Raw genomic sequence first — 22,163 nt, 5'->3', positions numbered from 1 at the left:
GTGCGCTTGCGCAATGCGGGTCTTGGGTATGCACAGTGCAGGGCTGGCGAGTAGATTTTGCCGCCGTTTGTCAAGCCCGGCTAATAAGTATCGATGGACCTAATCTCCATGAATTTATTTAGTTCTGTTTTGAACCCTGTTAAACTCCTGGTCTTCACAACATCCTCTGACAAGAAGTTCTACAGGCTGACTGTGTGCTGTGTGAAGAAAAACTTCCTATTGTTTGTTTTAAATCTGTTACTTATTAATATAGCTGATACTAGAAAAATGATTCTTATATATTTATTTTGTGCTCTGTTTTCTTCACTGTTTCTAGGTAATTTGAAAGAAGCAATAGATGATGCTAACAAGGCTGTTGAGTTAGACCCTGTGAACCCTGTAAGTAACAGTGACATGAATTGCATGTTCTACTCCCTAATATACATTGCACGTGGTTTATTCATACGTAATTTTACTCTTTTCTGGGAATTATGCACAAAGCTAGTCAGTGCTAACATATCCTCTATCTGTTACATCATTTTCCCCCTTTGGCACGTCTATACTCAGGGCCGGCTCTAGGTTTTTTGCTGACCCAAGCAAAAAAAATTTTGGCTGCTCCCCCCGGCCCCTTTTTTGTTGGCTTTTACACATGTTTGTACTTTGCAATGATTTTTTTTTTTCGTTTTTGTCCTGGCATTTTAGCCCTATAAATAGCAAATATAATTTTAATATTTTTTTTTCCATAAGCAATGGCGCTTCAAGTAAACTCCCTGTCCCCTTTCACTCGCTGCTGGGTCACAACAGCTTTTTCCCTGCCCTGTTCAGCCCTTCCCTATGGACAAGCACCCCTCACTCCCGACCCACAGGGGGAGCCGGGACAGTGCAGAGCCAGAGAACCATGGGAAACAGGGGGTGCAGGGTTCACCGTGGGAAATGGGAGGCGCAGAGCCAGAGGGGACCAGGTGGACTGAGGTGCTGGGGTGTGCAGAGCCAGAGAGGTACAGGGAACAGTGTGAGGGGTACAGGAGTGCCACGGGGAACAGGAGGCACAGAGCCAGAGGGATGCAGGGATTGGGGAGCGGGATGCAGGGGAGGCTTGGGGAATGGGACATGGGAATGGGAGGGGCAGAGGGATCAGAGTCCAGGGGCAGTGTGGGGAATAGGGAGCACAGACCGAGGGGTGCAGGGAAAAGGGGCTGCGGGGTGCAGAGGGGGCACAGAGCCAGAGGAGTATGGGGACCGGGGTTCAGGGACGGCGCAGGGAACGGGCAGTGCAGAGCCAGAGGGGCACAGGGATCGGGGGGAGCAGGGTGCGGGGTGAAAGGATGGTGCAGAGCCAGAGAGTCTCAGGGAACAGGGTGTAGGGGAGCAAGGTGTAGGGCGCAGGGGTGGCGCGGGGAACGGGCAGCGCGGAGCCATAGGGACGCAGGGCGGGATAGGTAGAGCGAGCCGGGCAGCCGGCAGGGAGTGGTCTCTCACCGGCGAAAGGGGCTGGGGCCGTGACAGGGCTGGAGCCGACAGGGCGGGGAGGAGCCTGGCCGCATCGCGCTCCGCAGCCAGCTCCCGGGGACACGCAGCCAGAGCTGAGCTCCTTTAAAATCGGCAGGATGGGGCGGTGCCAGGCATTGCTGGGGCGGCTGTTTACCTGGAAATGCTGCCCCTGGAAATGTGCTGCCCCAAGCACGTGATTGATTTGCTGGTGCCTAGAGCTGGCCCTGTCTACACTGCAGGGCAAGTCACATTAAGATATGCAACTTCAGCTACATCAGTTGAATAGCTGAAGTCAAAATAGTTTAATTTGGCTTTTGGCGCTGTCTACACAGCAGGAAGTCAAAAGAAGAACAATCTTTCTTCGACTTCCCTTACTCCTCGTGAAATTAGGGTTACAGGAGCTAAAATAAGAAGTCCTCCAGTTCCATACATACAAGATGGGAAGCGACTGTCTAGGAAGGAGCATGGCGGAAAGGGATCTAGGGGTCATAGTGGACCACAAGTTGAATATGAGTCAACAGTGTGATGCTGTTGCAAAAAAAGCAAATATGATTCTAGGTTGTATCAACAGGTGTGTTGTAAGCAAAACTCGTGAAGTCATTCTGCCGCTCTACTCTGCACTAGTTAGGCCTCAGCTGGAGTACTGTGTCCAGTTCTGGGCGCCACATTTCAAGAAAGATGTGGAGAAATTGGAAAGGGTACAGAGAAGAGCGACAAGAATGATTAAAGGTTTAGAGAACATGACCTATGAAGCCAGGCTTCATGAACTGGGATTGTTTAGTTTGGAAAAGAGAAGATTAAGGGGGGACATGATAGCGGTTTTCAAATATCTAAAAGGGTGTCACAAGGAGGAAGGCGAAAATTTGTTCCTCTTGGTTTCTGAGGACAGGACAAGGAGTAATGGGCTTAAAGTGCAGCAGGGGAGGTTTAGATTGGACATTAGGAAAAAATTCCTAACTGTCAGGGTGGTCAAATATTGGAATAAATTGCCAAGGGAGGTGGTGGAATCTCCCTCTCTGGAGATATTTAAGAACAGGTTAGATGTCAGGGATGGTGTAGACGGAGCTTGGTCCAGCCTTGAGGGCGGGGGGCTGGACTCGATGACCTCTTGAGGTCCCTTCCAGTCCTATGATTCTTTGATTCTATTCTATGATTCTATGATTGTGTAGTAAAATTCAAATAATGGTGACCTACAGGACAAATTCTAAGGCTGTAGTACAAGTTTTGCGCAGTAGTTTGAGTCTAGAGGCTGTGAGCAAAATTATGTCTGAGGGTATGTCTACACTGCAAAGTTAATTTGAAATAACAGCTGTTATTTCAAATTAACTTTAATAGCGTCTATACATGCAAACCGCTATTTCGAAATTAATTCGAAATAGCAGAGCGCTTAATTTGAATTTGGTAAACCTCATTCTACGAGGAGTAACGCCATATTTGAAATACCTATTTTGAAATAAGTGCTGTTTAGACACTTAATTCGAAATAGGGGGCCTCTAGCCCTTCCGAGGGAGCCCTGGTGGCCACTCTGGGCACAACCATGAAAACTTACTCTTTTCCCCCCCCCAGCCCCGGAACCATTAAAGGGGTAGACTCTGGCCACAGTGCCTGTGCCAGCTCCAAGCCTGCCAGTCCAGAGCCAGCAGTGGCCAACGGGGCCCCTGACCCAGTGGCCTCAAAACATGAGCCAGCAAGCCACAGGCAGCCAGCCCTCCACCGCTCCCCAGGAGCAGTCTGCCAGCTTCCAGGAGCCTGACGGGCTGGAGAAGGTGGGCACCTTCCTGGTCCACGGTGGAGATCATGGACCTTATTCAGGTCTGGGGGGATGCCCCCAATGTCCATGATCTCCAGACTAGATGGAGGAATGCGGCCATCTATGGCAGGATAGCTGCCAGCCTGGCCACCAAAGGCCACATGCAAACGCAGGAGCAGGTTCACATGAAAATCAAGTTGGTCCAGTGAGACCCCCAACCCTGAGCTTCCCCTCCCCCTTCTTCCCTTTGCTTCCCCCTTCCAGCTCCCTCCTCCCAGGTTTCCCCCTCCCCCACACTCTCTTTCCCTCTCCCACCTCCTTTTTCTCCGTCTCCCCAGAGGTTCATCTCCCCCCCCCCCCCCAGTTTTGTTCAATAAACACAGTTTCTGTTTTGGAACATACGTGTCTTTTATTTGACATCAGGAAGGGGGGCTAGGGAGGGGTAAGTGGAAGGATGTGAGGGAGGAATGGGGCATGAGCCCCCAGTGGGGAGGACCAGGGTGGCTCTGAGGGCTCCTCAGGGTGGATGCTCTCCCGCAGAGCCTCCTGGATCCTGACAGCCCCCCGATGGACACCCCGGATGGCAGCCTGCAGCAAGTGCAGCCAGGCTGATGGCAACGACCCCACGAGATGCACCTGTGTGCCCAGGGACAGCTCTGGCTCCATGTGGCCGAGTGCTGTGGTGTCCCGAGTACAGGCACTCAGGGCACTCCAAGACAGGATTGCTTTGCTGTCCCTCTTCGATGTAGACAAGCAAGCGGGGAACCCTGAGAACTGTCTGTCCAGGGTGGGGGTAGGGTCCCTTTAAGCACAGAGCTCAGTTAGCTTCAGGCAGCAGCCCCACACACTAAGTCCTAACCTGATGCCCTGCTGCCACTGGTTCTAGCCAGCTTTAACTTCGGTTCAGGGTCCACTCAGTGTGGACACACTATTTCGAAATAGCAAAATGCTATTTTGAAATAGGTTTTGTGTGTAGATGTGTTAATTTGAATGATCTTATTTGAATTAACTATTTTGAATTAAGTTAATTTGAATTAATGCTGTAGTGGAGATGTACCCTAAAGGAATAGTCATACAAAAAATGAGAGTAGGTGCATCACCTGAGCAAGAGTGACTTTGTAAGGCATGTGCATCTAGAGGTGCTATGGAGAGTGCAGTGTGCAGCTAAGCTGCTTTTACTGCACTAGTAGAAAAGGTGTTCTTCTTCAAGTGATTGCATATGTTGATTCCAAGTAGCTGTGTATGCTGCATGGATAGTCATTGGAAGGTTTTTTCTCTAGTACTCGTGGGATTGGTTATGGAGTCTCCTGGAGTAGCGCTGCTAGAGCACTGAATATAAGCCACTGCCACTCCGCACCCCCTCCTGCTCAGTTCCTTCTTTCCACCAGTGGTGATCATTGGAGCTTCCTTCTCTTGCCTCAGCAAGCGTTTCCCTAAGGCTCATGTAAGCTACCTTTTGTATAATAGTCTCAGAAGAGTAGCTGTGTAATTCTGTAAAAACAATGAGGAGTCCTATGGTACCTTATAGACACCTTTCTATATAGCTTATCATCTTAGTTAGTGGGATTGGCCCTCACCTCCCTTTCCCTGGAGACCGAAGCATGCCTCATTCCCAGGGCTTCACATTTTGTGCTTCTTGCTAGAAGTCTGTGCCCACAGGGGACCTGCGTGAATCTTGACTTAAGTGCTTGGGAGAAGCACATCAAACAGGTAAGTAAAGGATTTGTAGGAGTTTCCGCCCTCACACAAAGAAAGAGTAAGATTTCAGATTGAAAATCCTTCTAATGGAATTTGTTATACTCTCACGCCATGTAGCTGGGCCAAGCACCCAAACCAGCCTCACTGAATCTCAGTGCACTGACCTCTGTGTGGAACAATTCAGCATTGCCAAAAAATTCAGCACCATAGACAACAGCACCGCCATTCTACACTGAAGTGTCTTAGCACTGCTCTCACTCTCCAGTGTCTTTAAGAGGCAGAAGTGACTGAAGAGAGGCAGAGTCAATAAAACTAATGGAGTGCATCCCACATAAGGATGCTCTGAGGTGCCTTGAGAACAGCCCACTCCATCAGCTTTGGCACAGCCAGAGTCGTTGAGTTCAGTGCAGGTCGATTTCCTGGCAAGGAAGAGCCGTATGAAGGACGTGGAAATGCCTTCCCATCCCTAATACCTTTGAGGCAGCCTTATTGAGCTCATGGTCCAACCGTCTCTGTGCAGTCCTTCACACCAACAGGATCATGGCCCCTTCAAGTCACTGGCACCATCTTGGGGCAAGCCGGCAATGCTGCACCAATTGTCACCCTCACCTCGGTACCGGTTGCCCTGGCTTCACTCTCCTGGACACCATCACTGCCGGGACTGCTCTCCTTAGCACTGCTCACCAGCACACTCTGGAATAACTCCCCATGGTCCTCGTGGTCAGGCTCAATCTTGACTTGGAGCCAGGCTCCTATAAGTTGAGAAGTCAACACCACTCTAGATAATCTTGTAGGGAACAACCTCTCCAGGCCCTGATAATGTTTTGGGCACCTCAGTGGCAACCCTCAGCATAATGGCCTTTTTGGATGCTATGGGCATACCACCAGGCCAAGGGCTGCAGTTCCTGGCTTTTTTTCCAGTGGCATCAAACAGGCGAGTTCCACCATCCATCTTATTAGCCAGAGAACTGCCAAGGGGATCAGAAGGTGGTGCCTCAATATGTTTTTGCCAGACAGCTCTGCAACAGTCTCCCATGCTGGTGCCGCCTTTGCCACCCAGCACTGCCGTTGGCTCCCAGCTAGTACCACAGTCCTTTGGCTACTGCAGTCGAAACATGTCACCTTGATTGGCACTGAACCTGTTGCTGCATTGGAGGTGGATTCCAAGGTGCATGCAAGCATTGCAAGCACACTTGCTCTGCCTACCATACCACCCATCATGGATGCCCTTAGAGAGCTTGAAGGTCAGGAGGACTTGTGGGGGCATTATCATCATCCTTGGATGAAGCAGTGGCTGGCTCATCCACATCCTTACCAGACATGGACAGTAGATCCTACTGAGACTTGTTTAGGAGGGTAGCTCAGAACAAGCAGAGAAGGTGGTGGAAGAAATCAATTCCATGAGTGATATCCTTGCCTCCAAAGGGCCATCTAGAGTGGCGTTGCCACTGATCCAAACTATATCTACGACCACAAAGACTTTGTGGCAAACTCCTGCATCCATTCAGCCCACAGCTAAAGGAGCAGAGAAAAAATATTTTGTGCCCTCCAAAGGCTATGAATATCTCTTCATTGATCCACAACTGGGCACTCTGGTAGTGGATGCGACCAATGCCAAGGAAAGTCAGGACCATCAGGGGCCTATCCCTAATTGAAGAAGGCCAAGAAGCTGGACTTCTTTGGCCATAAGGTCTATTTGACTGGGGGCCCTTTATCTTAGAATCTCTAACCAACAGGTTTTGGTAAGCTGCTATAATTTTAACTCTTGGACCTCCTTGGCAAAATTCAAACTGCTCCTCCCTGCAGACTCTTGCCTTGAGTTTGCACCTCTTGTAGAAGCGGGTTAGGTCATTTCCAGGACCTCCTTACAGGTGGCTTTAGACTCTGTGCATTCAATGGCCTGCACAATGTCCCTGGGCATCATGATGTGTAGGAACTCATGGCTACAAGTTTCTGGCCTTCCACCAGAAGTACAGCACACAGTAGAAGACTTGCCTTTCAACTACTCTAGGCTTTTGCTAAGCAGACTGATTCCAGGTTCCATAAGGACACAAAGGCAACCTTAAAGTTGTTGGGCCACCATACATTGGCCACACGGAGGAAGCCCTTTGAACCACAGCCACTGTTTTGCTACTATCCTTCCCAGCACAGGCAGGACTATAATAGAAGCGGTGGTCACAGAAATAGAAGGAGACCTCCAAGCTCTTCTCATAATCAGGGTTAGGGCTTAACAAAGTCCCTTTTGAAGGTGCACCTGGAGGCAAAATGAGTCCTTATCCCGAGTCCTTCTCCTATGTTTGGGAACTATTTATCCCACTTTTACCAGGCGTGAGCCTGGATCACCTCAGACCACTTGGTCTTAAGCATGGTAGAACTGGGATATCCCCTCTAAAGCTCTTGCTTCTCTCTGCCCCTGTTGAGGGACCATTTACACAAGCAAGTCTTCATACAGGAAGTGCAGGCATGCTCCTACAGTTAGGAGCAATAGAGACATTCCCTCTGGAGTTCAAAGGCTTGGGGGTTTATTTTACTCCCATTATTTCTTAATCCCCAAGGTCAAGGGTGGTCTCTGGCCTATTTTAGACCTTTGCAATCTCAACTGGTTTGTGAAAAGGTTAAGGTTTCGTATGGTCTGTCTGCCCTCTATCATATCCTCATTGGATCCATGTGACTCATACCACCCTCTGTTTGAAAGATGTGCATTTCCACATTGCCATAATCCTTTCCACAGGAGTTTATATCAGTTGATAAGTAACCAACACTTCCAATTCATAGTCCTCCCCTTTGGCCTACTGGCAGCCCCACACGACTTTACAAAATGCATGGCCATTGCGGCAGCCTTCCTGCACAGAAGGCATGTGCAAATGTTCTACTTGGATGATCTGGCTGGTCAAGGGAAGGTCTCAGGCCTAAGTGGAGAACCATGTGAGTCAGGAATGTGACACCTATCTCAGGCACAGCATGGTCCTGAACATGACAAAGCCAACCCTCATCCCTGATCAGAGGATAGAGTACGTAGGAGCCAAGTTGGACTTGATCCAGGCCAGAACTTCTCCTGCAATCTCATTTTTTTTACCTTGAGTGCACTTACAAGACACCTAATGCCTTTCCCACCATGACAGCTTGAAACTGTCTGAAGCTACTCGGCCCCATGTCAGCCTGTACCTACACAGTATAACATGCCAAGCTCTGACTCTGCCCTCTTCTGGTATGGCTGCCTCAGATTTACAGACCGGGTCAAGATTGATTGAACAGGTTGGTCACACTCACACCTCAAGTCCTTAATTGCCTCCAGTGGTGGCTTGAGCCATGGCAGTGTGTACGGGTGTCCCTTTCCCAAGGGACTCACATTGGTCCTGGCTCAGTGGGCTGCTCCTTCTTCTCTGACCCAGTGGTAGTTTGCTTCTTGTAAGGTTTGGATGGGTTTTCCTCTCTCATGAGACAGCCAATCCCTTCATGAGATCTTAATTTTGAGCTGTCAAATTGATGCCTTCCCCTCCCTTGAGCTGTTAGCAACCTGCTCCTTCCACTATTTTTCCTGGAAGGTAGCTTTCCTAGTCACGATCACAGTGGCCAGGTCGGTATCAGAGCTTAAGGCCCTGACATCGGAGCCATCTTACAAAAAAAAAAAGAAGTGTAAGGACAAAGTTCAGCTACAACTCCACAGTTTTTCCACCTAAGATGGTGTCATCATTTCATGTCAGTCAGGATATTTTTCTTCCACCGTTTTACCCAAAACTACATGTCTCCAACAAGGAACTTTCACTGTATTCTCTGGATGTCAGGAACGTTCTTGATTTTTATATAGAACACACTAGACCTTCTAGGAAATCCACTCAGTGGATTGCAGACAGAATCAAGGACCTACTTGTTTCCTCCCAGAGGCTCTCCTCTTGAATCATTGCTTGCATTACAACCTGCTACAACCTTGCCAAAATCCCATCCCTTCAGTTAACTGCACATTCCACACATGCACAAGCTTCTTCCACCTGTCTCATGTCCCTATCTAGGACATCCTCTAATGTAATATATGCCATCAAATGCCAACAATGTCCCTCTGCCATGTACATTGGCCAAACTGGACAATCTCTATGAAAAAGGATTAATGGACACAAATCAGTTATTCAAAATAGTAACAGATAAACCTGTAGGGGAACATTTTAACTTACCTGGGCAATCATTAATGAACTTAAAAGTAACCATTCTTCTACAACGTAATTGTAAAAGCCAACTAGAGAGAAAGTGTGGAATTGACTTTCATAAACAAATTTGAACTGGTTAACATATTATAATACTTAAAATCAACAAATATTTCTGCAGCATCTTAGAGGCTATTAAAAATGTAGATGGTATCATGAGCTTTTATGGGCACAACCCACTTCTTCAGGACACTAGGGGCATGTCTATACAGTAGGGCTAACTTGAAATAATCTACGCAACTTGAGCTATGCTAATTGCATTGCTTAAGTTGAAATTGCTTATTTTGACTTTTGGCACTGTCTACATAGCAGTTATTTTGAGTTAGAGCACTCTTCCTCTGACTTCCCTTACTCCTCATACAATGAGGCTGTCTACATTGGCAAGATTTTACACAAAAGCAGTCACTTTTGAGCAAAATCTTGCCTCCTGTCTACACTGGCCGCGAGTATTTGTGCAAGAACACTGATGTTCTACTGTATGAAATCAGTGCTTCTTGCGCAAATACTCTGATGCTCCCGCTCAGGGATAAGTCCTCTTGTGCAAGTGTTCTTGCGCAAGAGGCCAGTGTAGACAGGTAACATCAGTTTCTTGTGCAAGAAGCTAAAATGGCCATCGAAGCTTTCTTGCTCAAGAGAGAGTCTACACTGGCACGGATGCTTTTGCGCAAAAGCAAATCTTTTGCTCAAAGGCACATGCCAGTATAGACGCTCTCTTGTGCAAATACTTTTAACTGAAATACTTTTCCATTAAAAGTATTTGCGCAAAATCATGCCATTGTAGACGCAGCCTGAGGGTTGAGCAGTCCTCCAGCTCAACATTATATCAAAATAACTGTGTGTAGATGCGGACTATGTTATTTCAGAATAATGTCAGCTATTCTGAAATAATGCTGCTGTGTAGACATAGCCTAGCTTTCTTTACATTCAATATCCTATTGACATCAAAAGCTAAGTATGGGACATTTCCAGCCTACTAAATTAGCCTCATTAGCACCAGGACTAGAATTGACAGGAATTTTTTCTTTCCTTTCTCCCTTCTTATTCTGAGAGTCCCCCCTTTTCCACTCAAGATCATCTCATCTGAAGAAGTGGATTTTGCTTATGATACTATACATATGTTTTTGTTAGTCTCTAAGGCTACGTCTAGACTGCAAGCCTCTTTCGAAAGAGGCTTTTTCGAAAGATACTTTTGAAAAAGCCTCTTTCGAAAAAGAGCGTCTAGACTGCAAGCAGTACTTTCGAGAAAGCAAGCCACTTTTTCGAAAGAGCACCCAGGCAGTCTGGATGCTCTTTCAAAAAAGCATAGTTTGCATTAAAGAACACTTTTTCGAAAGAGCACTTTCGAAAAAAGGCGTTATTCCTCGTGAAATGAGGAGTACCACTGTCGAAAGAAAAGCCATGTTCTTTCGATTTAATTTCGAAAGAACGCAGCTGTAGTCTAGACGCAGGTGAAGTTTTCGAAAAAAGGCTACTTTTTTCGAAAAAACCCTGCAGTCTAGACACAGCCTAAGGTGCCACAGGACTTGTCAATGTTTTTTTTAAAGGATGTTTTTAACAGTTATGAGAGGTAGGTTAGCCATTTCCCACCCCTATAGTGTTAGTGTTGCATCAGGTCCCATCATTTTGCCCAGACATATATCATCTCTAGACAATAACTAATAGCTTTGCTAGCTCAGACCCCTTAACTACAGAGAAATTGGAAGGAAAAGCCCCTTGTTCCCATTCTCTTTTTTTTTTTAGTGCAGCCATAATTTAGTTCTGGCCTGGTCTTCCAGGAACTAACTGATACATTTCCTATTTTCCAGGATATATATTGCATTCGAGCTCTTGTTTGGAATACAGTGAAAGAAAGGAAGAGAGCACTTTTTGATTTAAACTGTAGCCAGAAGCTAAAACCTTTTAATATTTCCACTTTGATCATAAAGGGAGCTATAAAACAATCACTTATGGCTAGAGAGGATCCACAGTCTTTAGTGAAGAATAAAGATCATGAAAAGGTAAATGACATCCTTACTAAGCTTCTAGTTCAACTTCTGTCTCAGTGGTTTTTTTTTTTTTTTTTTTTTTTTTTTTTTAATAGAACATGGGTCAGACATGGGAACAAAATCAGCCATGTTTAAGCAGACGCAGTTTTTATTGATATTTGTGCTAATTCTGAAGAAAAATTTCATCCCACATAGTTGTTACAGATTTTGCACATGATCTAATCTTTCTCTGATAGAGGGCTTTTTCATATTCTTAGCTGCTTAAGATAGAGCATCGTTCTTTCCACCTTTCAGTGTTGATTTTACATCTTTTTTGCAGTAACTACTAATACTTGGTTCTAAAAGAAACTGTACCAAAATAAAATGCAGATGCTCCACAATCCAAGCACAGGCTAGGTCTAGACTGCATCGTTTTTGCGGAAAAAGCTATGCAAAATGCACTCCGCATTTTGCGTAGCTTTTCTGCTTTTTTTTTTTTGGAAGAGGCTTTTCCGCCATTTGGCGCCGTTTAGACAGGGGTATACAGGGCTCCCCGAAAGAGTGCATTTTCTCTTCTGCAAAAAAAAGCAGGAGAGCAAACGCGTTCCTTGAACATGGCGGGGTTTTTGCGGGATACCTCCACTATCCCACAAAAACCCTGTAGTCTAGACATAGCCAGGCTTCTTTCCCCAGCGAGAGGATGAGAGAACAAACAACATGTGACAGATATTAATGCACTAATGGAAGATGCTCAGATACTGCGACAATGTGCCATGGTATAAGAACAGACATAGAACAGAACAGGTTATATAAAAAGGAAATATAAAATCACTGCTGATCGGGCTTTATTGAATTATCTCATTGCCAGCCAAACCTCTTTTCTGGGCAACACCATCCATTTTTTTAAACTGTATTTTACTTACTGTGATAGAAAAACTGTGATTTTACTTACTGTGGTTTGTACTATGACGTCTTTGTCTGTTAGAGTTCCTTTGTGGCAAAATGAGGAGCTATACCTTTTATGGCACCTCACCCAATTCCATGTTTGTCAAGTCCTTGTTATGACTCAATTTCCCCCTAGTCTTGGTCCCCTTCAGAATGGTAGGGAGTTGGCAATTCCGTGGTCTAGCATAGCTAATCATCCCTGTTTTTACTGGCTTTAACTTTATGGCCTTCTTCTCCATAGTTACTGGGTTGGATAGATAGGGGAAACCGAGGCGTGGGGTTGTTCGAGTGATTGCTCATGTCCATTTCACATTGTGTGTGCTTGCCACATGAACTGATGTCAGACATTTTTCCCTAAGCAGTATCTGTAGGGAAGTGGGTCAGCACCCTCTGAAGTTGATCTCTCATGGCACGGTATAAGGGGCACCACCCACTCTCTCTTCATTGTAGCTGTTAGTGGTGTCTAGCTAAAGCAGGCCTGCACAACATATGGCCCGTGGGCTGCATGCGGCCCGAAGGGGTTCACTGTGCGGACTGCGACGGCTTTTGGAAATAACTTTTGCTCTCCTCTGCCTCCCTCCTCTCTTCCACTCTGCTCTACTCCCCTTTTGAATGCGGTGTTCTCTTGTGCCGGCACCTCTTCCCATGACATCAGGGACGCACGCACGCTCTGGCTGGATCACTATGAACAGAGGATCTGCTCTTGTTGGGCCTACTCAGGCTGGGACCCTGCTGGCTACTCCACAACAGGGGGGGGCTGCTCATAGTGGGCCTGGCCCTTTGGTTAACTAGCTACTGGGTAAGCATGCAGGTAAGGATAATGTTTTTCAGGTAATCGGTTAAAGTTTTACATCTCTAGTCCACAGTTAAAAACCTGCAGCAGTACAACTGTATTGGTGCAGCTGTACCACAGCAGCATTCTGTAATATAACAGGGAGTCTGGGTGCAGCACTGAGAGGGTCAAATCAGGGTGAATTGCTTAAAATCAGGTCTACTTATGGATCCTTCTTTGTAAGGCACCAAACCTGTTACACAGGACACTTCAGCTGATACTCTGACCAACAAGAAGTACACAATCAATCTCCTGAGATACTCCAGCCTTACCTGTGCCACAGCCAGCACCACACCTTACACAGGTGAGAGGTTATGAAAACCAATCTCACCAACTCTGAACAGGTTGCGTGTGTAGCAATAAAACATGTACCGATGCAAATGTACCAATTGCTGTTATCTGTGCCTGATGTCAGCCCCAGCAAGCATATGTTGTGAACTAATAAAGATGAATTAAGTTTCCATCAATAGACTTTTATTCCAACCCATGCAAATAGATGCATTTATAACTGAATGGAACTTCATAAATAAAGGAAAAAGAACTTTTGAAGGGGAAAGAACAGTCATTTCTACTTCCCATACATGTATACCTTGTCTTGTATAGGTCAGCATAAGTGCAGCTGTGATTACCTGTACTCTCCCTCAGAATGGAATGGTAGGAATAGTGTAGGGAACCCATACACCATATGGAATGGGCTTCAGAGGGAGATGAGGACAGGTCTGTTGAACCTGAATGCCAACAGGAGTCTGCAACCTATCTGCTTGCTGCTTGAGAAGTGGTAATACTCCTGCTACACATCTCTCTCCTTTTCCTGTGCTTTTCTTCTTTCTGCTTTATTCCTGTCCCCACTATCTGCATGAATGATCCTCCATGCCCTGTGCTTGGTATTTGAAGCAGCAGAGGCTTGTAATATCTCTTGGAATATGTCATTTTGCCATTTTCGTCCTCATTCTTATCTGGCTGAGCGGCTCTGCCAGTGTTGAGGATCTCACTGTCCAGGCTACATTTTTGCCTGCAAAAGATACAATGCAGAGGTACTATTCACAAATTGAATGGAAATTATTCACAAGATAAATGGAAGCTTGATATACTGAACTCAATTCCCTTTTGGCAAGTTTTTCCGCAAAAGCAGATGATTTTGCGGAAAAACTTGCTAGTTTAGACACAGCCTGAGGGTACGTCTACACTACAACGTTAATTCGAACTAACTTAGTTCGAATTAGTTAATTTGAACTAAGCTAATTCGAACTAACGCATCTAGAACTAAAAACTAGTTCGAATTAGCGTTTTGCTGATGCTGGCAGGGCATCAGAGGAGGACTTAGAGCGTGGAGATGCTGTCTCAGGCTAGCCGAGGGCTGTGCTTAAAGGGTCCCGACCCCACCCCGGACAGACAGTTCTCAGGGGTGCCCCGCTTGCAAAGCAGTCCTGGCTTGGAGTGCCCTGAGTGCCCACACTGGGCACATCACAGCACTCGGCCATCAGCCCGGCTGCACTTGCCGCAAGCTGCCATCTGGGAAGAAGGGGCAATTGGGGGGCTGCAGGAGAGCTTCCACCCCCAAAAGCCCGCAGAGCCAGCCCAGTCCTCCCCATCGGGGGCTCGTGCCCCATTCCTCCCTCACCTCCTTCCACTTACCCTTCCCTAGCCCCTCTTCTTGATGTACAAAATAAAGATAACGTGTCTTCCAAAATGGAATCTGTCTTTATTGAACAAAACTGGGGGAGACTGGGAAAAGGAGGTGGGATAGGGGAAGAGAGAGGCTGGGAGAGGAGAGGGCAACTAAAATGATCAGGGATTGGGAACAAGTCCCATATGAAGAGAGGCTAAAGAGACTGGGACTTTTCAGCTTAGAAAAGAGGAGATGGAGGGGGGACAGGATAGAGGTCTCTAAAAGCAGGAGTTGGGTGGAGAGGGTGCATACAGAAAAGTTTTTCATTAGTTCCCATAAAGGACTAGAGGACACCAAAGGAAAGGAACGGGTAGCAGGCTTCAAACTAGTAACAGAAAGTTGTTCTTCACAAAGCAAAGAGTCAACCTGTGGAACTCCTTGCTGCAGGAGGCTGTGAAGGCTAGAACTGGAACAGAGTTTAAAGGGAAGTGAGATCAAGTCATGGAGGTTGGGTCCATGGAGTGCTTTTAGCCAGGGGGTAGGAGTGGTGTCCCTGCCCAAGGTTTGTGGAAGGCTGGAGAGGGATGACACGAGACAAATGGCTTGGTCACTGTCTTCGGTCCATCCCCTCCAGGATCCCTAGGGTTGGCCGCTGTCGGCAGACTGGCTACTGGGCTAGATGGACCTTTGGCCTGACCCAGGACGGCCATTGTAAGCTCAGGGCTCAGGGTCGGGGGTCTCAGTGGACCCCCTTGATTCTCTTGCACACCTGCTCCTGGGTGGCCAGGCTGGCAGCTCTCCTGCCCAAGCTGGCCACTTTCCTGTGCCTAGTGTGGAGATCGTGGACGAGGTCCACGATGTCTGCACTAGCCCAGGCGGGTGCCCGTCTCTTGCGGTCCCGGGCAAGCTCTCGGGAGCCGCCAGCCTGGTCCCGGGAAGAGGGGGAGGGCTGGGGGGCATCGGGTGGCTGGCTCGATCCGTGCGAGGTGCAGGGTCTGCTGGCTGGGTGCTGGCAGTCTTGCACCTGGCACGGGCACTGTAGCCAGCCCGTGCCCCTTTAAGGAGTCCGGGGCTGGGAGGGGGGCAGACAAGTTTCCCTGGTGTTGGCCACTGTGCCACTGGATCCTTCAGTCTCCTGTCCCTCCATACTACTTCTCCTCATCACTTCACAGCAGGGGGACTGTAACTCCTACTCATCTGAAGTATCCATGGTGCTCTTGAGGGTGATGGCATGCAGCTCTGTAAGAATGCCATGTCTGCCGTGCTTCACCAAAGCAAGTGTTAGCGTCCCTTGCCTTCTGGTATTCCTGCTGAAACTCCTTGGCTTTCACTTGGCATTACTACAGGTCACTCTTGTATCCCTTCTCTTGCATGCCCCAAGGAGATATCAGTGTTTCTACAGCTGGATAAAAGCTGTGCCTGCACACTCTGATCTCCACACAGATCCAGAAGATCCAACACCTCCTGTGTACTTCATGCAGGAGCATGTCTGCAGCATGGAGCTGGCATGGTCAGCTGAGCAGTTGCTAGGCTTTGCTAGGTATATTAGATAGTGATTAATTGAATAGTCATTTAACCACATGAAATCTTAGCAGTTACACGACCATTTGATAGTCTCTGGGGATGGGGCTGGCAGCCAGTGTGCTCCTGGCTTGACTCCTGGGGAGCCCCAACTACCTCATGCTACTACCTCTGATGCAAAGGCAGAAGCATGGGATGGCAGGCAGGAACCAGTCTACAAGGAGAGCTGGTTTAAAAACTGATTCCCCTACCATTCTGTGCTGCTGCCTCTGTTTCAGGCCGTGGTAGCAGCCTCTGTCCATGGTGGGCCCCAGCATCCAATGCAGCAGTGAGGCAGGTGGGGAGGACAGGCAGCTCCATGGAGCTGGCACATGAGAGCTGGCTTAAAAGCTGGCTCCCCATGTATATTGGCTCTCACCTGTCATCTCCTCCCTGTGCTTGAGTGAAGGGAGCTGGCAGCTCCATGGATCCTGTGTTCCCTGGGGAGCCAGCTTTAAAGCTGGCTCCCCACCGGCTCTTGCTCCCTGCTCCCCCTTGCTGCCTCTGTGGGTATGTCTAGACTACAGAGGTTTTTTTTAAAAAAACGGCCCTTTTTTCGAAAAAACTTTACCTGCGTCCAGACTACAGTCACGTTCTTTAGAAAGTAAATTGAAAGAACGCGGTGCTTGTTTTGAAATTGGTATACCTCTTTTTATGAGGAAGAACACCTTTTTCGAAAGAGCTCTTTCAAAAAATGGCATGTGTGGATGCAGAGGAGGCAGTTAAAAAAAAAAAAAAAGGCCTGCCAGAAGTGGTTCCGCATGCCCTTTTTGCGAGAGAGCATCCTAGCAGTTTGGAAACTGTCTTTCGAAAAAGCAGATCACTTTTTCGATCCGCTTTTGTAGTCTGGACGTTCTCTTTCGAAAGGAGCTTTTTCGAAAAATCTTTTTCGAAAAAGCTTCTTTCAAAAGAAGCTTGTAGTCTAGACGTACCCTGTTAGATTTCATGTAATCAATTGATTCCTTTATGATAGTGATGCAGTTAGCAATGTTGTACTCCTTCCAGCACTTCCTGAAATCAAGTGTTTCATCATCTTCCAGTGTATTACCAATCTGAACAAAGGTGTGCCTGGTGTAGTAGGCTTTAAAAGTAGCAATCACATTCTGGTCGAGAGGCTAAATGAGGGAAGTTGTATTAGTTGGCAAGAAAACCACTTCCACGTCAGGATGGGAAAATTGCAGAGTGTTTTTGAGTGGCCTCAGGCATTGTCCAAGATGAATAGCACTTTGAAGGGCAGCCCTTTGGACCAAAGGTATTTTTCTACCTCACAGATAAAACAGTTGTGAACCAGTCCAAAAATACATCAGCTGTGACCCAAGCCCTTCTGCTTGACATTCAAAAAATTGGCAAACAGAGTTTATTCTTAATGCCCTGGCGCTCAAAGTGCGGGAGCAACATATTTTTTAACCATGCAGTCTCCTGTGGCATTAGGACAAAGGCGAAGGGTTAGTCTGTCTTTCGCTGCCTTGAAGCCTGAAGCTGTCCTTTCCTCCTTGGAAAGGTATGTTCTTTTGGGTATCCTTTTCCAAAACAAGACAGTTTCATCTGCATTGTAAAATGGTTGGGGCACATAACCCTTTTCCGCAATAATTTTAAGAACCTGTGAGGGATAATCCTGTACTGCTTTATGGTCTGCTGGCACCGATTCCCCCATTAACTTCACATTATGTAAACCAGTGGTAAACCATTATGTAAACCTTTTGAGGTTGTCGGGCGCCAGGGGGCATGGCCGTTTGCCCGCCGGGCGCCAGGGGGCAGGGACACTAGCACGCCCGGGGGCGGGCCCCCCCCCGGCCCCCCCCCTTGCCGCATGCCCGGGGGCGGCCCCCCCCAGCTGCGCGCCCGGGGGCGGGGACCCCCCATAGCCGCGCGCCCGGGGGCAGGGCCCCCTCCAAGGGCCGCGCGCCCGGGGCTGGCACTCCCCCCCTCCCGCTGAGTGCCACGCGCCCGGGGCCGGCGCTCCCCCCGCCACGCGCCTGGGGCCGGCGCTCCCCCCGCCGCGTGCCCGGGGCCGGCGCACGCCCCCGCCGAGTGCCGCGCGCCCAGCGCTCCCCCCGCCAAGCGCGCTCCCCCCGCAAGCGCCCGTGCCATGTGCCCGGGGCCAGGCCAGCCCCGAGCACCTGGCGGGCGCATTGAAATGCCCCCGCGGGCGCCATGGCGCCCGCTGGCACCGTGTTGGGGACCACGGATGTAAACTGCTTCTTTTTAAATGTCAAACCACCCTTTGCTCACAGTGAATAACACTGCACTGTCATGATTGTCATGACTTCCCCATTCTACACCCAAGGCTTGCGCAAAATGCTTGCACAAGCTCAAAGCCTGTTGGCGAATTACAACACTATTTGTAGGTGTTCATTTTTGTGTCATATCTTCAATCCAAATGCTTAATGCCTTTTTCATTTTCTCAGTTATGTAGGAACACAACTCACACATGATACCTTTGCAGAAGCTGACCCATTTGCAGTCCCTTATGTTTTTCTCCTTTTTTTAAAACATAAAACATAGAAAATTTAATGTTGTTCATTCTAGCTACTCAGGCTGCACTACGACCACTTGCAAGTTTATCCAATAATTCAATTTTGTGGCTTACAGTCATTGCCTTTTTCCCCTTCTTAGCCTCTTGACCACTGTCTGCAACACTCGCTTTTCTTTTTGGAGCTATAATTAAGGATATTTGTTACTTTAATTATTGTAATTTTTTTTACTAGAATGCACTGAAAAAAACATCAGTTCGCTGCATCATGTGCTTAGACCAATGTCACACAGTGCACCACAAATAGGTGAAGCAATGAACAGCAAAACCTTAGATGGCCAGGGCTTCATGTACATCAACCTAACCACCATGCCCCTTGCTTAGGTGGAGTTTTAAGTTGGTATAGCAGCTGAGTTACATAGGTCAGAATGACATTTGAATGTAGATGCTTACAGAGTTAGGGCAATGTAAGCTGCCTTACATCTACTTAATTGTAGTGTAGACCAAGGCTATGTATGACTGTGTCTGCACAGCACCGTTATTTCGTCTACACCCACAGTTATTTTGACAGAATGTTGAGGCTTCTGGAGGATCTTACTCTGACTCCTGTAACCCTCATTTTACAAGAATTAAGGAAGGTCAGAGGAAAAGTGCTCTATTTTGAAGTAAGTGCTGTGTAGGTCTGGCCAAATTTGAAATAAGCTATTTCAACTTAAGCTATGCATTTAGCATAGCTCAAGTTTCATAGCTTATTTCTAGTTTAGCCCTGCTGTGTAGATGTGTCCTCACTTACCAAAGTAAGGCTCTGGTCCCTGAGTGAGCAAAGCACTAAAGCATATGGTTGAATTTTAAGCACAAGTGATCTTACTGATGTCAGTGTGAATAACCATGTACTTTAAGGCTTTGTCTATTCTTAAAAGTGGCAGTGCTTTAAACTAAAATTGTGGCCATGGCATGAGCACTGGCAGAGCGACCTTCCAGTACTCTATGTAAACCCCCTCCACAAGGGGAGTAGCTACTGCACTGTAGACAGATTAACATTGGCCTTTTATAACACTGTAACTTGCTGTGCTTTGGTGGGAGTATTTTTTCACATACCTGAGCCAGCACTACAAAGTTTACAGCACTACAAAGTGCTAGTGTAGACTTAGCTGAAATTGAGCATGTGCTTATGTGTTTTGTTGGCTTAGACAGAGGCTAACCCATTGTCACTGGCATCTGAACTTTTAACATCTCTTTCTTCCTATAGAACAAAACAGTTTCTCTTTTATTCTTTCACGTTTGTAAATATCTTACGAATTGTTTGTAAGAGGAAGAAAACACTGTGTGTGAAATCTGTGTAGGACATGTCTAGTCACTGAATTCTTGTAATTCGGGTATTTCAAATTCATTTGCTAGATTGCTCATACTCTTTTAAGGCTGTTCTTTGCACTATAAGAATGTGCTAAATACTGTAGCAATTAGTGTACTATTAGTAACAGTAAACAAACACTTTATTTTAAATGACTGTGTGTGAGTATAGAGCTGGTTTATTAATCCTGGCGGGTTCAGTCCTGCTTCCCCCATTATTCCACAGAACAGATGCAATATAGGCAACAGTAGTGCACGGTTTTCTGAAACTGCCATGCCAGTGTGCTTCAACACTTCCTTGGAGGGTTCGTATCTGGGAAAGAAAGGATAGTACAGTCTCCATGTTTACCGTTCCTGAGTGCCTCTGCTAAGGCTGCCCAAAAGTGCCAATTATTGTGATGATTTGTGTGATGTGTGGATCCACTGGGAAGCGGAGAGGCCATCCACTTTATCTCCACAGGCCATCAAACAGCTTTCATGGCAATAACTTTGGCTCACTGCTGACATGGGCTGCATCATAACTGACAACCTAGGTTGGCCCAATTTCCTGTGAGCGATTCCTCTAGCCATCCACTCCCCCAGATAAATACATTCAAAGCAATAATGATTATGGAAATCTTAACTCCCTTAGCTTCCCATTGCTCATGTGTCCCAAAATTTCACTGTTTGATGTATCGGACTTATTGATAATCTACCAACAGTTAATATTTTTTTCTTCTCAATAGGCTTATATACTGGACAAAGAGAGTAAACATTTCTTTGATGTAGAAGATTTCCATTGTCCTAAAATGCCAGAGTTCTATGATAGGTGAGTACTAGTGCATATGGCTACTGCAAGGAGAAATTAAAGACTTATTTTAGTTGTGGCTGAAGTGAGGATAACTTAATTTTCTTATTATTGCTGTACACTTTCCTAAGAAGAGACCCTAACCATCATTTCATTGTGGGGTGCCTTTTTCTTTGCAGTTGTTCCCAATTTCTGTCCTGGTAACTGTGTCATCAGATGCCACAGCCAATAAAAAGTCCTAATGACATCACTTTGAGGAGGATCCAGATGTGAATATCTTTCCTGTACTGACCTTTGTGGCACCATATTTCCCCTCATACATATCCTGAGGAGGACACTCTATAGATCAGAGTCCACCTGAGGAGAGATTTAAAAGTGAGATTTGGGTGATGTAATTGTTCCCTAATAACTAATGATAAATGTATTAAAAAATGCATTCAGCCTGTGTTTGTATGGAGCTCCCTTCATACTGGTCTGTTCCCTTGGGGGTTCTAAGGACAGCTGCCAGACAGGGGAAATGCTGCCCATTCTTGAAAGAGGGGCAAGAAGGCCTGTAGATGGAGCAGGACCTTAGGTAATAATTGTGACTTAATATGCCTACTTTAATTCTTAGCCTACTTGGTGAAAAGTGGGTAGAAGTTCAGGAGTTGTCACAATGATCTGGTATATGAAACCAGTTAAGAAAGGATGTGAGAAGGAAACAGAGCAAGTGAATTTCTTTAAACAGAAAGGGTCTACTATTACCACTGGTAAACAAGAGAAGTTGAGACTCAGAAATCAATAAACCAATACATGTGTGTGTTGGAAATTAGGCTTCATTGGTGGACATAATAATGAGAGGATGGATTATTGCGTTGCCTAAGTGGAACCCTTATCAACAGACTTTTTTGGGGAAATGGGGATATTTTTACCATCAAAATAGCTGTGTCAGGATTGTTGCTATGACATCAGACTTTTATACTCCAGTGGGGATATTTGACCATCATGTTGCACAAGTAAGGACCCCCAACCTGATACAAGTGAGATTTTACTTTGCCTTCCTCTTTGTTGTGTACTCCTTTCTGTCCCTCCCATGTTCCTCCTGTCTTCCCCTTCCCCTTTGCTTTTCACCAAATCCTGAAATTGGCTGTACTGTACAGCATCAGCACATTGGGATGAGATAGCCCATCCAGCTCTGCTGACCCTGAGTAGGACAAGTGAGGAACAGGGACCTGACCAGAACAACCAGATGATTTACCAGAGCCCGGAGGTGAGCCAAGATACAGATCAACAGTTGTTGTGAGTGATTTGTCAGCCCAAAGCATCTGTCTGTGGTTGACTAGCTGCCATGTAATCTGAGAACATCAACAAAAGCCATATTTGCCCCATCAGTATTATTTTGTCTCTTCTCTCCCTTTCTGTGTCTGTTTTGCCAAAAGCAAGAAAGTGACTATAGTTCCTAAATCAGAACTGAGCAACAGAACTAACCCCTTTCTTTAGTGCTATGAAGGAATGTTTCACTAACTAAGGGTATGTCTACACTACCC

The 22,163-nt window shown here is 46.7% G+C and overlaps 1 protein-coding gene across 11 annotated transcripts in view; it reads left to right on the top strand.

The window, feature by feature from the left end:
• LOC102446356 (uncharacterized) overlaps positions 1-22,163 on the top strand; it is an 83,687-nt gene that overhangs the window by 16,770 nt on the left and 44,754 nt on the right. For 10 of the 11 annotated variants that reach the window (XR_012904030.1, XR_012904027.1, XM_075929653.1 and 7 more), the window contains 3 exons: positions 317-378; positions 10,923-11,114; positions 20,576-20,658. Coding sequence is in view for 9 of the 11 variants with exons in the window: in XM_075929653.1 (XP_075785768.1) it covers positions 317-378; positions 10,923-11,114; positions 20,576-20,658 (337 nt within the window). In the remaining 2 variants the exon portion in view is untranslated. The remainder of the gene's footprint in view (positions 1-316; positions 379-10,922; positions 11,115-20,575; positions 20,659-22,163) is intronic. The other variant, XM_075929649.1, reaches the window with a different exon arrangement.

The sequence above is a fragment of the Pelodiscus sinensis genome, chromosome 1 (assembly GCF_049634645.1).
Source record: "Pelodiscus sinensis isolate JC-2024 chromosome 1, ASM4963464v1, whole genome shotgun sequence".
In the NCBI taxonomy this organism is placed as follows: domain Eukaryota; kingdom Metazoa; phylum Chordata; order Testudines; family Trionychidae; genus Pelodiscus; species Pelodiscus sinensis.
The sequence above is the reverse complement of the archived record's forward strand: the minus strand, read 5'-3'. Positions and strand labels throughout refer to the sequence as shown.